General features: G+C 42.6%; 1 protein-coding gene across 1 annotated transcript; it reads right to left on the reverse strand.

Moving 5' to 3' along the window:
* Positions 1-3,904: 3,904 nt before the first annotated feature.
* LOC123146125 (haloacid dehalogenase-like hydrolase domain-containing protein At2g33255) lies at positions 3,905-6,735 on the reverse strand. The gene is made up of 5 exons (XM_044565712.1): positions 6,245-6,735; positions 6,123-6,165; positions 5,096-5,156; positions 4,549-4,683; positions 3,905-4,204 (listed from the first exon to the last, which is right to left on the reverse strand). Exons 1-5 carry the CDS (start codon positions 6,636-6,638, stop codon positions 4,016-4,018), a joined length of 822 nt encoding a protein of 273 aa, XP_044421647.1. The 5' UTR covers positions 6,639-6,735; the 3' UTR covers positions 3,905-4,015.
* Positions 6,736-11,892: the final 5,157 nt, after the last annotated feature.

The raw sequence follows: 11,892 nt of genomic DNA on the forward strand, positions 1-11,892 counted from the left end.
TTTTGGAAAATGGGTTTGGCCCAGCACGGACTATGAGACTACAAAAAGGAACTTATCTTATATTGGATCACACAACTTAGATCGGTTTATTGGTTATGACTTGCAAGCCTATGATTGAGGGTGTCAGTTCGACCCATACACAGGCGCCTGGGTGGGCGAAGAGTTTTTTAAATATAACCATCATGCCCTTTGTTATGAAGGGATATGGTTTAATCTCAGCCATCAATGTATTTAGGGGTTGTACTGAAGAAGAAGTGTTATTTGTTTTCTTTTGGCTTCATCGATATGGAATTATTTAGTTTACTCCTGATGTTTTCCTTTGACTAGCTAAATATCGATGTTGCTACGGACAGAAAATTTAGATTATCCAACATGTTATACAATTGTCGTGCTTGAAGACGACAATTGATTCATATTGATACTTCGCGTCAACAATTTAGATTATCCAACATGCCAAATAAATGGAGTTGTCGTGCTTGAAGAGGGCCATTGATTTTATATTAGTTCTCGACTGAGCACCCCCACATCTGGCTACAAATTGATATTTTCGCGGGTGTGTGCCCCCACATCTGCGTGCCCCTGCAATTTTTTGACCTAGAGGGCAGCGTTTTTCACGTCTGGATTAGCATCGTCCACCAAGCACTGACCGTCGAGGTGCGTTTTGTTGGCTATTTCATCGCTCCAAAGACGGTGAAATGATTTGCGTGTTTGAGTGAGCCGTTCACGTGATGTTCGGCGTGGAAGCTTACATCTAGTACAGTTCTCCGTGGAAGGCGGTCCGAGCCCATTATACGTTGGACGACCATGCCATCTACAACGGAAGTTGCTTCCTCTTTGACAACGTCCTCCCCATCGATCTACAACACCACACAATGCCTACCGAAGGAGATTTGTCACTAGTATACCTCTATGACGACACACCATACGTTTAATGAGCTGCAACTTAGGCTGCGTCTAAGCCTTTGAGCCCCACAACGAACTTCAGATCGTCCCTGAGATCAACTTGATGGCATCGACGCCCACCACTTTGTCAACAGGGTACAAAACCACGCCATGTCCATCGTGTCGGTGCCCAACTCATTCACATCACCTTTATCCATGACCACCTTTGACGTTGTCCTCGAGCCCGCTGCACCAATGTGAAGCTAGGGAATTGGAACAATGTGGTACGACCGCAGGTGCGAGCTCATGCGGTCATACCACATGTCGCCTTCTCATGTAGACGACTTCTTGTGATCCACTTTGTGCGGAACTAAACATATCTATAACTATTTCCTTAATATGGTCATATTTCCTTCATAATGTCCATATATACAACAAACCATTCAGATAAGGATATTTGCACATCTTTGTATTAGTAATTAGTAGTAAAGTTGATGTAATAATCATAGAACTATTTGACAATGTTAATTTTAAACTAGAGAAAAAATATAATTATAAAATCCAGTAATCAGAGCTTGTGGGGTCGGTATAGTAAACTCTTTGAACAGGACTAGATCATGAGCATGGCGGGAGCAAGGAAGGAGACAGCGTAATATTCCTTGTTTTCCCGTGGGATGCTTATTTGACTTGACACATTCTGATAGCAGGAAAACCATGTGAGCACTAAGGTGGCAATGCTGAAAACAAGCTACCGTACAACCGGTTCCATGGTTGCCTTCTTACTCGTTGTCTCATCGGCCCTCAGACTATTCATCTGTGAGTCTTTGGTGCAAGAGATGGTAGAAACTGTGGAGAAGATACTTCGGCTAAACCAAGTCAACATGTTGATGCTCATGTATAAAATTATCAAAAATTATTGTTTTTTGCGAGTTGGATTCTCTAGTCAGCCGCATACCAGTATATCAAGCTTTTGTGCCAATATCTATTTATTGGGAATCTTTTAGGGCCGCCCCACCCTAATTTAAATTTTATACTAAGCTTTTATACCTCCTTAAATTTATTTTTCTCATACTTATAATTTTCAGCTTATAAGTTGATATAGTTAAGCATATAATTATGTTAATTACTAAAGATTTTTATAGTGTTATTTGCTATACATTTGTAATGTAGATCATTGCATTTTTTTCCTTTGTGCTAAATTTAAACAATGTGTTTCAAAGCTCTCTTTGAATTAATTTTTACAATTGCATAAATTTTAGTATTAGTATTAAATATCATGGTAGAGATCTCTACAATCTAACTAATATCATAATAAGGATATCTAGACTATTATTTGATAAGCATATTTAAAGAAACTTCTAGAATATGTAACCTCTGACAAACATAAAAAACAAATGATTCTACTTTTGCATATGTACACCTTTTGCTGGCAAACTAAAACCCTTATTATATTCCCATATTATTAGGGATAAATCCCACAAGAAAGTACATATGTTACGACAACTAGCGACAAGAAAATAAAAAATATACAAGCATGCATGCCACCAAGCATGTGTACTACTACGTCTAAAACGTATTTATATTGTTTGATTTTTGTAATGCTATTAAAATATCAATTTTGTATATTTTTTATAGCATTATATATTATTTTTCTGGACTAACCTATTAATCTAGTGCCTAGTGCCAATTGCTATTTTTTGCATGTTTTCAATTTTACAGAAAATCCATATCTACGAAGGCCTAAAAATCCTGACAATTGAATAAGATTTTTTCGGGGCACGAAGGTTCCAGGAAGCATCGGAGGGAAGCGAGAGGAGCCACCCCCCCCCCCCCCCCCCCATTGACCAGGTGGCATGACCAGGCCCTTGGGCGCACCCCTAGGTTGTGTGGTGCCCACACTTACCGCCTTTTGTCCATTCCACCGCCATAAATTCCTATAAATAGAGAAACCATCCGAGATATTGTTATAAGATTTTTTCGCCGCCACAAGATTCTGTTCCGAGGAGATCCAATCTAGAGGCATGTTCCGCTACTCTCCCGGAGGCTTTTCCACAACCTTGCTACCTCCATGACCATGTGTAGTAGTTTTCTTAGGACCTTAGGGTCCATACCAGTAGCTAGATGGCCCTCTCTTTCTCTTTGATCTTCAATACCAAATTCCCGTGAGTTGCCTCACATGATCGGGATCCACCTGATATGATTTGTGGATGTGTTTTGTTGGGATATGATGAATAGTCACTTCAAGATCAGATTGTCCATTGAATACAATTGAATATTTTGAGGATTTCTTGCTGTATAATTAAATAGCTTTGCATGCTCTCCAATCTATCTATTTTTTTGGCCAAGTTTGATGGGTTTTCTTCGTAGAGACTGGTGCTTTGTAGTGGGTTCTAATCTTGGAGTGATCTATCTATATCCCAATGACAGAATGGAGAGAAGACTCGTATTGTATTTTGCAACTAAAAATAAAACAACGGTGTCTCATCATATTGCTTAATGTTTTCTTGTCTACATTATGTCATCATGCTTATTGCAATCCTCTATTTTTGTAAACTTAATACTTTGATATGCATGTTGGATAGCCGTCTTGGGGTGGAATATTAGTAGTAGATGTAATTTGATTAACGGTTTACTTATCATGAACGTAATGCCTATATGAGATTATACCATGAATGATCATAGTCAAAAATAGCCATGCTTGCGTGGGCGTTCAACACCACCAATATGATGCCAGTGACAACATCATCTATGGTTTTCTTTCGACAGAAACTATACTCTACTACTCCCTCCATCCCAAAATAAATGACTCAACTTTATACTTGCTTTAGTATAAAGTTAGTACAAAGTTGAGTCAAGTTAGTACAAAGTTGAGTCACTTATTTTGGTATGAGGGAGTACTAAATTCCAGTCACCAGCTATATATGCGCATTAGGCATTCATGAGTGCGAATTTCACGGCCATAATTCCTCGGAGCCTGATGCATCCGTAATCAACACCATGCTTGAAGCTGCATCTACGGTCAGAACTGAAAACAAATTTCTTTCTAGCAGTCATATTTTTGGAGGGTATGGATAAACTGATCGATACAGCTCAACATATACCATATTACATTCAAGGTGTACGACGTTTTCTGTCATATTCTACTCTCGGCGACAGACACTGGAGCCAAATCGAAATGCTCCTCAAGCACCGACAGTACTTCGGGGAGTGAAGACACCATGAAGTCAGGCTTAACATCTTCAGGCAAAGAATCGTGGGGGCCGTATCGCCCAGTTTCGTCAAGTAGGCAAGTGAATGCTCCTGCTCTCTTTCCACAAACGATCTGCGCAAGGTTTTCAAAGGCAAGGCAAATGAATCAGTACACATGCACAAGTTATCGGAAAAGTTTAAGATTCACAAAAACTGTCCTGAACTCCCGGCTTATGTAAGTACTAGAATTAAGGAGCATTTAGCGAAAGCAGGACAAGCACAATTCCTTTTGATTCATGGGTATGATGGAAGTATGAAACTATACTTACTGTGGAGCTCTCAAATTTTGAACTCCTAATATCTACACTAATTTAGGAATCCTGATAGTATGCCTTGATAACTAAAACCACGGCACAAAGTGAACTGTATAGGAGCCATTCATATGCTAAGCTACATAATGGGATGAAAAATGCTCACGTCATCCTTGAGGCTGTCACCAACCATGATCACCTCGGTCGGTGGAATGTCCCAAGTGGAGCAAATATGAAGCAATGGAGCTGGATCTGGCTTATAGGGGCGGAATTCTCTGCTTAATGCAGGCACAAATTTCATCTGCGTAAGTTTCAGATGTGCGAGATTAGCATATTTAAAATGATTGCAACATTACAGTTCCTGGAAAGTTATTTCACTTCGCCATACCAATATATGACTAATCAAGTTGGTTGTGCATAAAGTAATACATGAATATTAGAAGACATATATTATGCAGAGTTACAACATAACCTCATAATTTGGCTAAATATCAACATTCAGCCTTTCTATATGACACAAGGATTGGGGAGATCGACATGAAGGTATGTTCAGAAAGGTGCAAGAAACTAGTTGCAGAACATTACCAAAATAAACACAGATTTGGGTTGAGTGTCCCAAGGTATATCACAGTAATATACATGGGCAAGCAATGGATATCATCCTAAAAGTATAACCACGAGATGAACAGAATGAGTTTAGTGCAGCAACTTACACCAAACCTTTGGTGAAACAAATCAACTGCGTCCTTCACATTGCGGGTGATTAAACCCCTCCTGTGTAATACCAATGGTAGGAATCAGTAACAAAAACATAAATATCTCTAATCTAATAAAGTAACCACATACAGATGCCACTAATAATTGCAGTTATTTCTGTACCATTAGTCTGGCAGATTTTTACAATAACAAACAGATGCTACACATGAACTCAATGGCACATGTCAAAAAAAGTAACAGTGTCTGTTATATACTTATATACAAGTAAACAACAAACTCGTAAGCAACATCCAAATCTGATGCGTAGCTCACAATTTTTTTTAAAAGAAAGCAACCATGTCTGTTATATACAAGTAAACAACAACTAGTAAGGCACCTGCTGCTAGAGTGCTTCTTCCTGATCACCAGGACTGATGGCATTAAGAAGTCAGTTGAAGATTCATAATTAGTGATCTCAACCCAATTAAGAATAAAAATGCATGACTTTGTGACACGATATTTATGGCTCCAGAGAGTGGAAGTTCCCACTCGAAGATGTATGGGAATTCCTTGCAATAACAAGATTTCATCAAAAAGTTGGACAGAGCAAGACGTACTGATCATTAGGAAGTAAGGTTTCTAAATGAGGTAGAATGTTGCAAAAGACAGATAACTGCATATTGTAATCGCGGATTTGCAATAGCATGGGTTTGCATATCAAATTTCGAGCCATCCAATCTATATAGCCTACAACGCACTCTTCCTATCATCCGAAAAACAACCTCTCTAACTTCCTGAAATGTTAGTCCGTACATCAATCGACAGACAGTTCACTATTCATACAGCAAAGCCCCAAATCATGGCATGAATCAACTTTAAAGCAACTGCATGGTAATGGTACTACCAGGTGCACATGGTATTACACCTGCACCAAATCAATTCTGAAAACAAAGTGCAATTGAGCTCATAGTGAACTGCACAACTAACTGAACTGAATAGAGCACCCCACGCATGCAAATTGAGCTACCCGCAAAGCAATCCCACCTGATTTGCCTCGCGTCGAGGAACCCGCAGAGCTCCGAGGCCCCTGCAAACCACAAGCACCGTCACACACCGATAAGGGAATCAGAATCAGACGCAAGGGGGGCCGACCGGGAGGGGCTCACCGGGCATGATCTGGAGGCGGTCGAGGCCGTCGCGCTCGAACCGGGCGATGGCCTCGTAGGCGCGGCGCTGCTCGTCGGGGCCCCAGGCCTCGATGCAGTGGAGGATGTCGACGGCGCCCCCGCCGGCCTCGCGCGCCGCGGCGTAGGCCGCCTCCCCGCCGAGCACCTCGCGGTACATGGCCGGGAAGTCGATGACGGGCACCGTCAGGGTCCCGTCCATGTCGAACACCACCCCCCGCAGCGGGCCCCTGCGGCGGGCGGGCGCGGAGGAGGAGGAGGACATGGAGACGGCGACGGGCGGCCGGGGAGCGAGGCGGCGGCGTGGGAGGAGGAGGAGGGGGCGGAGGCCGCCGGCGAGGAGGCGGTGCGCGGGGAGCAGGCGGGGGAGGAGCATGCGTGGCGCGGTCTCCGGCCGGCCGTGTCTGTCTGTGGCGTGCGCGCGCGCGTGCCGGCAGCTGGGCGTGTGGTGGGTGGGAGTCGGAGCCCGCGCGTGTGGCTCTGATCCTGGATTACGCGCCGCATTTTTCTCCAACGGGATTACGTCTTCCGGTATGGATCACGCACAACTATTACAGGTATCTAGCTGCTTTACGTCTTCCTGTATGGGTCACGGGTATATGCGAGAAAAAAGCAGGTTTGCAGTTGCTGTTGCATCCCGCCTGGCGCCTGATAACTGGAGTTTTTAGTCGTCTCCCCAGCCGTTGCATTATCACACCCTGGGTAGTTGGCAGTGTGGTTCTCATGCGACTCATGGACAGTTAGCTTATAAAATCATGCTTAGTGGCTTTCTGGTCTTCGCGGGGATATTATTCAGATTTTGCCATGGAAGGATCGAGAGATTGTTGTAGTGGACCCATGGCCGAAGGACCCATCTGTTGTTCCAAAATGGAAGGACAGAGAGATTGTTGTAGTAGACTCATGGCCGAAGGACCCATCTGTTGTTTCAAAATCTTCAGTTTCTTCCAACAAACTTTACAACCCATATATCATCATTCGCTAATGGAAACCACCTCAATGATCTTGGTCTTAAGCTTGTAAGTTCTGCACATGGGTTGAAAATATGTCTTTAAGTGCAAAGTGTGCATACTAATGAAAGCAACATCAAGATATTTTCACAGTACCATAGAATCATTAGGTTCTACACCAGCCAAGGCATTGATAGTTGTTTCAATTGCTTCTCGACGGCCTTGTTTATGATTCTGCAATTCAATTCCGTTAGCTAGTTATTTCGTGCGGTGCCTTGGCTGGTGTAGAATGCCTTGTGCCTTCCTGGTTGATGTCTCGACTGCAACCAAGGCCTAATTCTATACAATTACAACATGTCATAATTAGCTAGTGCACAAAGCATCAGAGAGATCAGAATGAAATATTATAACATGAGTGCAGTCGAGAATGTGTTTTTGAAAGCCGTTGCACCTGAACATTTTGGAGACGTTTTGTTTAGGTGGTTTGCGCAAATTTCAATGAACAAACGAAATCTGAACACATGTTGGCCAATATTTATACATGTGTACTGGTCCACCATTACTCCAACAAACAATATCATAATGGGTTTCCTTTTTAGACTAGTCATGCACACAATCTCCCCCAAAGAGTAACAATTGCAGTTTTCTTTACAATTCATTATCGAGTTATTTCGTGCGATGAAACTACTTGTAAAATGTATGACGCCATGATCTCAGTAAAAATACACACTCTCCATCTGTGATGGAAATTTGGTGCCTTGGTTCTCCAGCAGCACTGGTAGGGGCAAAAGGTCGGCAACAACAGTAACCAAACCAACTACATCTATAAATTCAGAAAAATGCAAGAGTTTCAGAGTAGGACGGAGCAAACTGGTAAGGAAGTTGTATTTCACAAATTAAAATTCATGCAAACTAACCTGACATAATTAAGCACAATTGATCAAATATGTTTTTCAAGCTTGGAAAACAGAAGCACATTAGAAGCAAAGCATAAGAAAGCCCGATGGCCGAGGATTTGTAAGAATCACATTGGTTCTGCCGATAAAAGGTTATATAATGTGATCTGCTGCTTTGTACTTTTCTTTTGCCTTTATTATCAAATGGCGTTCAATCTTGTACACTGCCCCCCCTCGGATATTGTCTCTGAACTTGCTCATCTTGTATTTTGGTATTAGGCCCTTCACTCTTTCTCCCTAAGAAAGAAAATCAATGGCATTATCTGTCATTTTTAACTAAGGCACTAAGCAACACAAATCTAATTACAAAAAATAGCTGCTCTCACCTTTCGGTCAACCGTAACAAAGTTTAGACCGTACAATATGGAGGGATCAGTGCTCCAGTGCTCCCATATTATTCTGATTGGATGCCGACGTTCATACAAGTATTTCTTGCTAGATCTTTTTAGCAGAGCACCTTCCATCACAACACTATTTGGGTATCTAGGATGCGTTACAACAATTGTTAGTATCAGTATGGAACCAGATGAAAGCTTCTATAATAGATAATCGTAAAATGGCAAAGATAAAGGAGTGGAACAGAAATAAAAAAGTATGGGCTAAATTCATCATAATTAGAAACAATAACGAGGAAAAGAAGAAAATAAAAAGGATTAACCGTGTCAGAAATTTATATCTCAAAAATGTAGAAGATAACATCAAAAGCGGATGGATTACCTAATCTCTGTGACCAAGATTGAAAGAACTCAAATTGTTGGCGGATAGTTAGATGTTGAGGGGCAGTCTCCCAAGATGAGAAGAGATAGTGGAGAAAGATAGGCACAGAGTAAGAAAGGTGAATGGGTCTTCTAAATAAATGAGGACAAAACAACATAAGTCAAAGAAAGAAAAGAACAAAAAAACACAACCAAACCTGGAGAAGCCCTGACACGACGCTTTTCCTCATGAATCTCTCGACAACAAGACACGCCTCAAGAAGACTGATGGATTCACCTTCAAAACCAATTGACCAACACGAGAAATAAACAATTAAGAAAGACCACATAAGAACAAACAAAATCATACAAAAAGGAACAACAAAAAACATATCTTACCAAGCATGAAAGAACCCGCTGGGGAACTATCAGCAGGAAAAACGGGCACATTATCGGAGTGGATGCCTCTCCCAGGAAGTCAAAGATGGAGAGGATACCAAAAGCGGAACCTCCGGCACATCAGTATGTAGCAGAACATCGAGGCCGCCCCCTCGCCCGTCGCACAAACATGCCCGGCAAAATTGGTAGACAACATAGGAGATTCGACCACAATGGCAGGAACAACACATCAGCCACTCCCTCTACCTTGCCGACAACCAGATGAAGTAGCAACCACAAATGCACCACGTGAAAGAAAATCGGCCGAGACTATAGGAGCTTGGATCGGAATGGGAGAATGGCAGAACAGTGACTCCCTCTACCATGGGCCAGGACCACGACATGAAGAAGCGGCCATAGACACACCAGGGGTGAGGAAATTAGCTGACGCCATAGGAAGCTCGATCGGAACGACGGCAACAGCAAGAGAACTACCCCCTCTAGCATGCCCACGACCACAAGAAGTAGCAGTGATGGATACACCACATGAACGAAGCGGCCAAGATCGCCCGACAGCAAATCCACCGAAGCCCCAAATATGATGACCAAAGGATCAAAAGCATAGAGCTCAAGAAATCTGAGGCGATAACAGTGGGAAACAAATGCGTTAAACTCTCTGAACAGTAAAAGCTGGCATGTAAATAGGGGGCAGAAGGAGCAGGCAACCGACTAAACAAATACATGTGGCAGCAGACAGCTGCATCGATGATCAGATAGACAGAAAACATGGCGAGAAACCAGACATGGTCATAAAACCTTGCGGCTTCATCAATCTCAAGACGATGTGCCGGCTCTGTCTTTTGGAGGTGCCCATAGAGGTAGGATGTGCGTGCGTGCATGCATGCGTCCATAGAGATGAGTGTATGTGCATATATATGAGCGTCTGCGTCTATACTGTGTTTAAATAAATAATAAATAAAATACGTAACAGACCAGACCGGCCCTTAACAAAAAACCAGAAACAAAATCCACTACTAAACTGAAAGTGAACAAAGTGTAAAAAAGTTACACGTGTCAACCTAGGTGAGAGCTCAAGCTTTCTACTCCAAATGCATAGGAGGAGTTATAGCTTATCCAACTTAATATTTGTATATAAAAATAAAATACGTAACGGACCAGACTGACCCTTAACAAAAAACCAGAAAGAAAATCCACTACTGAACCGAAAGTGAACAAAGTGTAAAAAAAATTACACGTGTCAACCTAGGTGAGAGCTCAAGCTCAACCCTAGAACTCCAAATGTATTTGTGGGCGCCGTATTCTATGAATCCAGCAACCTTCGTGAATTCTTGCATCCTTTCACGGTCAGTCGTTCGATCAAAATCTAATGCGTGCTGTTCGCTGGCCCTCGTTTTGCACAAACACGCCCAGGGAGAGCTGCCTCCAGTGAAGTTTGCCATGTAATAAATTTTCTAAAAAGAACCCCAGGGAGGCAGCTCTCCCAGTTCACCACTTCCCAATCTTTCTCCTGCCAATCCCTACCGTTGAAACCTGCATCTCACCGGCAGCCACGGCCCCGGCGTCCAAGACCACCACAGTCCAGCGACCATGGCCTGCCACGAAGACTGGTAATTGGAGGCACCACCTTGGACGCTGTTGTAGAAACACGCCAGAGGCGGCCACCATCCCAGCGACGGCAACCAATTGGGCGGAGATCCAAGGTGAAAACCAAGGAGATGGAGTTATCCCCTGCGGGCGCAACGAGGTCTCGCTCGAGTGTGATGTACGGAGCCCTCCCGACTTCTCGCCAAGGATCCGAGCCGGACGTGTGCCTCTGCGGTCTATACTATTTCTGTCAGCTGCTGCGCTGTCAAACTCTGCCCCAACTTCTTCAGGCTCTGGAGCTCTGTCTACCACAACCAAAGTTTCTTTTTTGAGAAGGTACCACAACCCAAGATTAGCACAACCCGGCCACAGCTGTGACCATGTAGCTAGTACTTATCATGACTTGATGTCGGTGTGTCAATTGAGCTTCAAAATTCAGAAAGAAGCGAATGTAAAATTCACAAACAACTGAATATCAAGTTGTTGGTGACTGATTTTTTTTAAAGAATGGTTGTTTTACTTTCTTCTGATGAATACTATTGTTGATGCGTACAGTCAGTTTGTAATTTGAGGTGTTCCTACATGATTCATGCTGCAGTTTGCTTTACAAGTCTCAATTGATACTGAAAAAACTTTTACAGTATAACTGGTACTTACTGTACTAAGCAGCTAACAGCACAATTACATGAGCTTCTTGTACATGCAGTTCTCCTAGGTGAAAGCCATTGGTGGATAGAGTTCAGACACAAGTGCTTGTAAGTTTTTTTGAATGGAAATGTCATCCCCACTTTAGGTTTCAAATCATCTTCACATTCAGGTATAAAGGTCGAGCACCGCAACAAAAACAATGAATCAATAAGCACCTTCATGTAGAAATAACTGAACTGAATATGGGCATGCTCGGTTAAAGCAATTGACTCACACAGAGAGGAACGCTTGCTTTCTTTATGGGTGTACTAAATCGTTCCTCGTTCATTTGCATTTGCCACATATTTGTAGATCCCATCACTACACCAACATGTGCATGATAGGCTGCAATGCCAACGGAA

This window comes from Triticum aestivum, chromosome 6D, assembly GCF_018294505.1.
Source record: "Triticum aestivum cultivar Chinese Spring chromosome 6D, IWGSC CS RefSeq v2.1, whole genome shotgun sequence".
NCBI classification, from domain to species: domain Eukaryota; kingdom Viridiplantae; phylum Streptophyta; class Magnoliopsida; order Poales; family Poaceae; genus Triticum; species Triticum aestivum.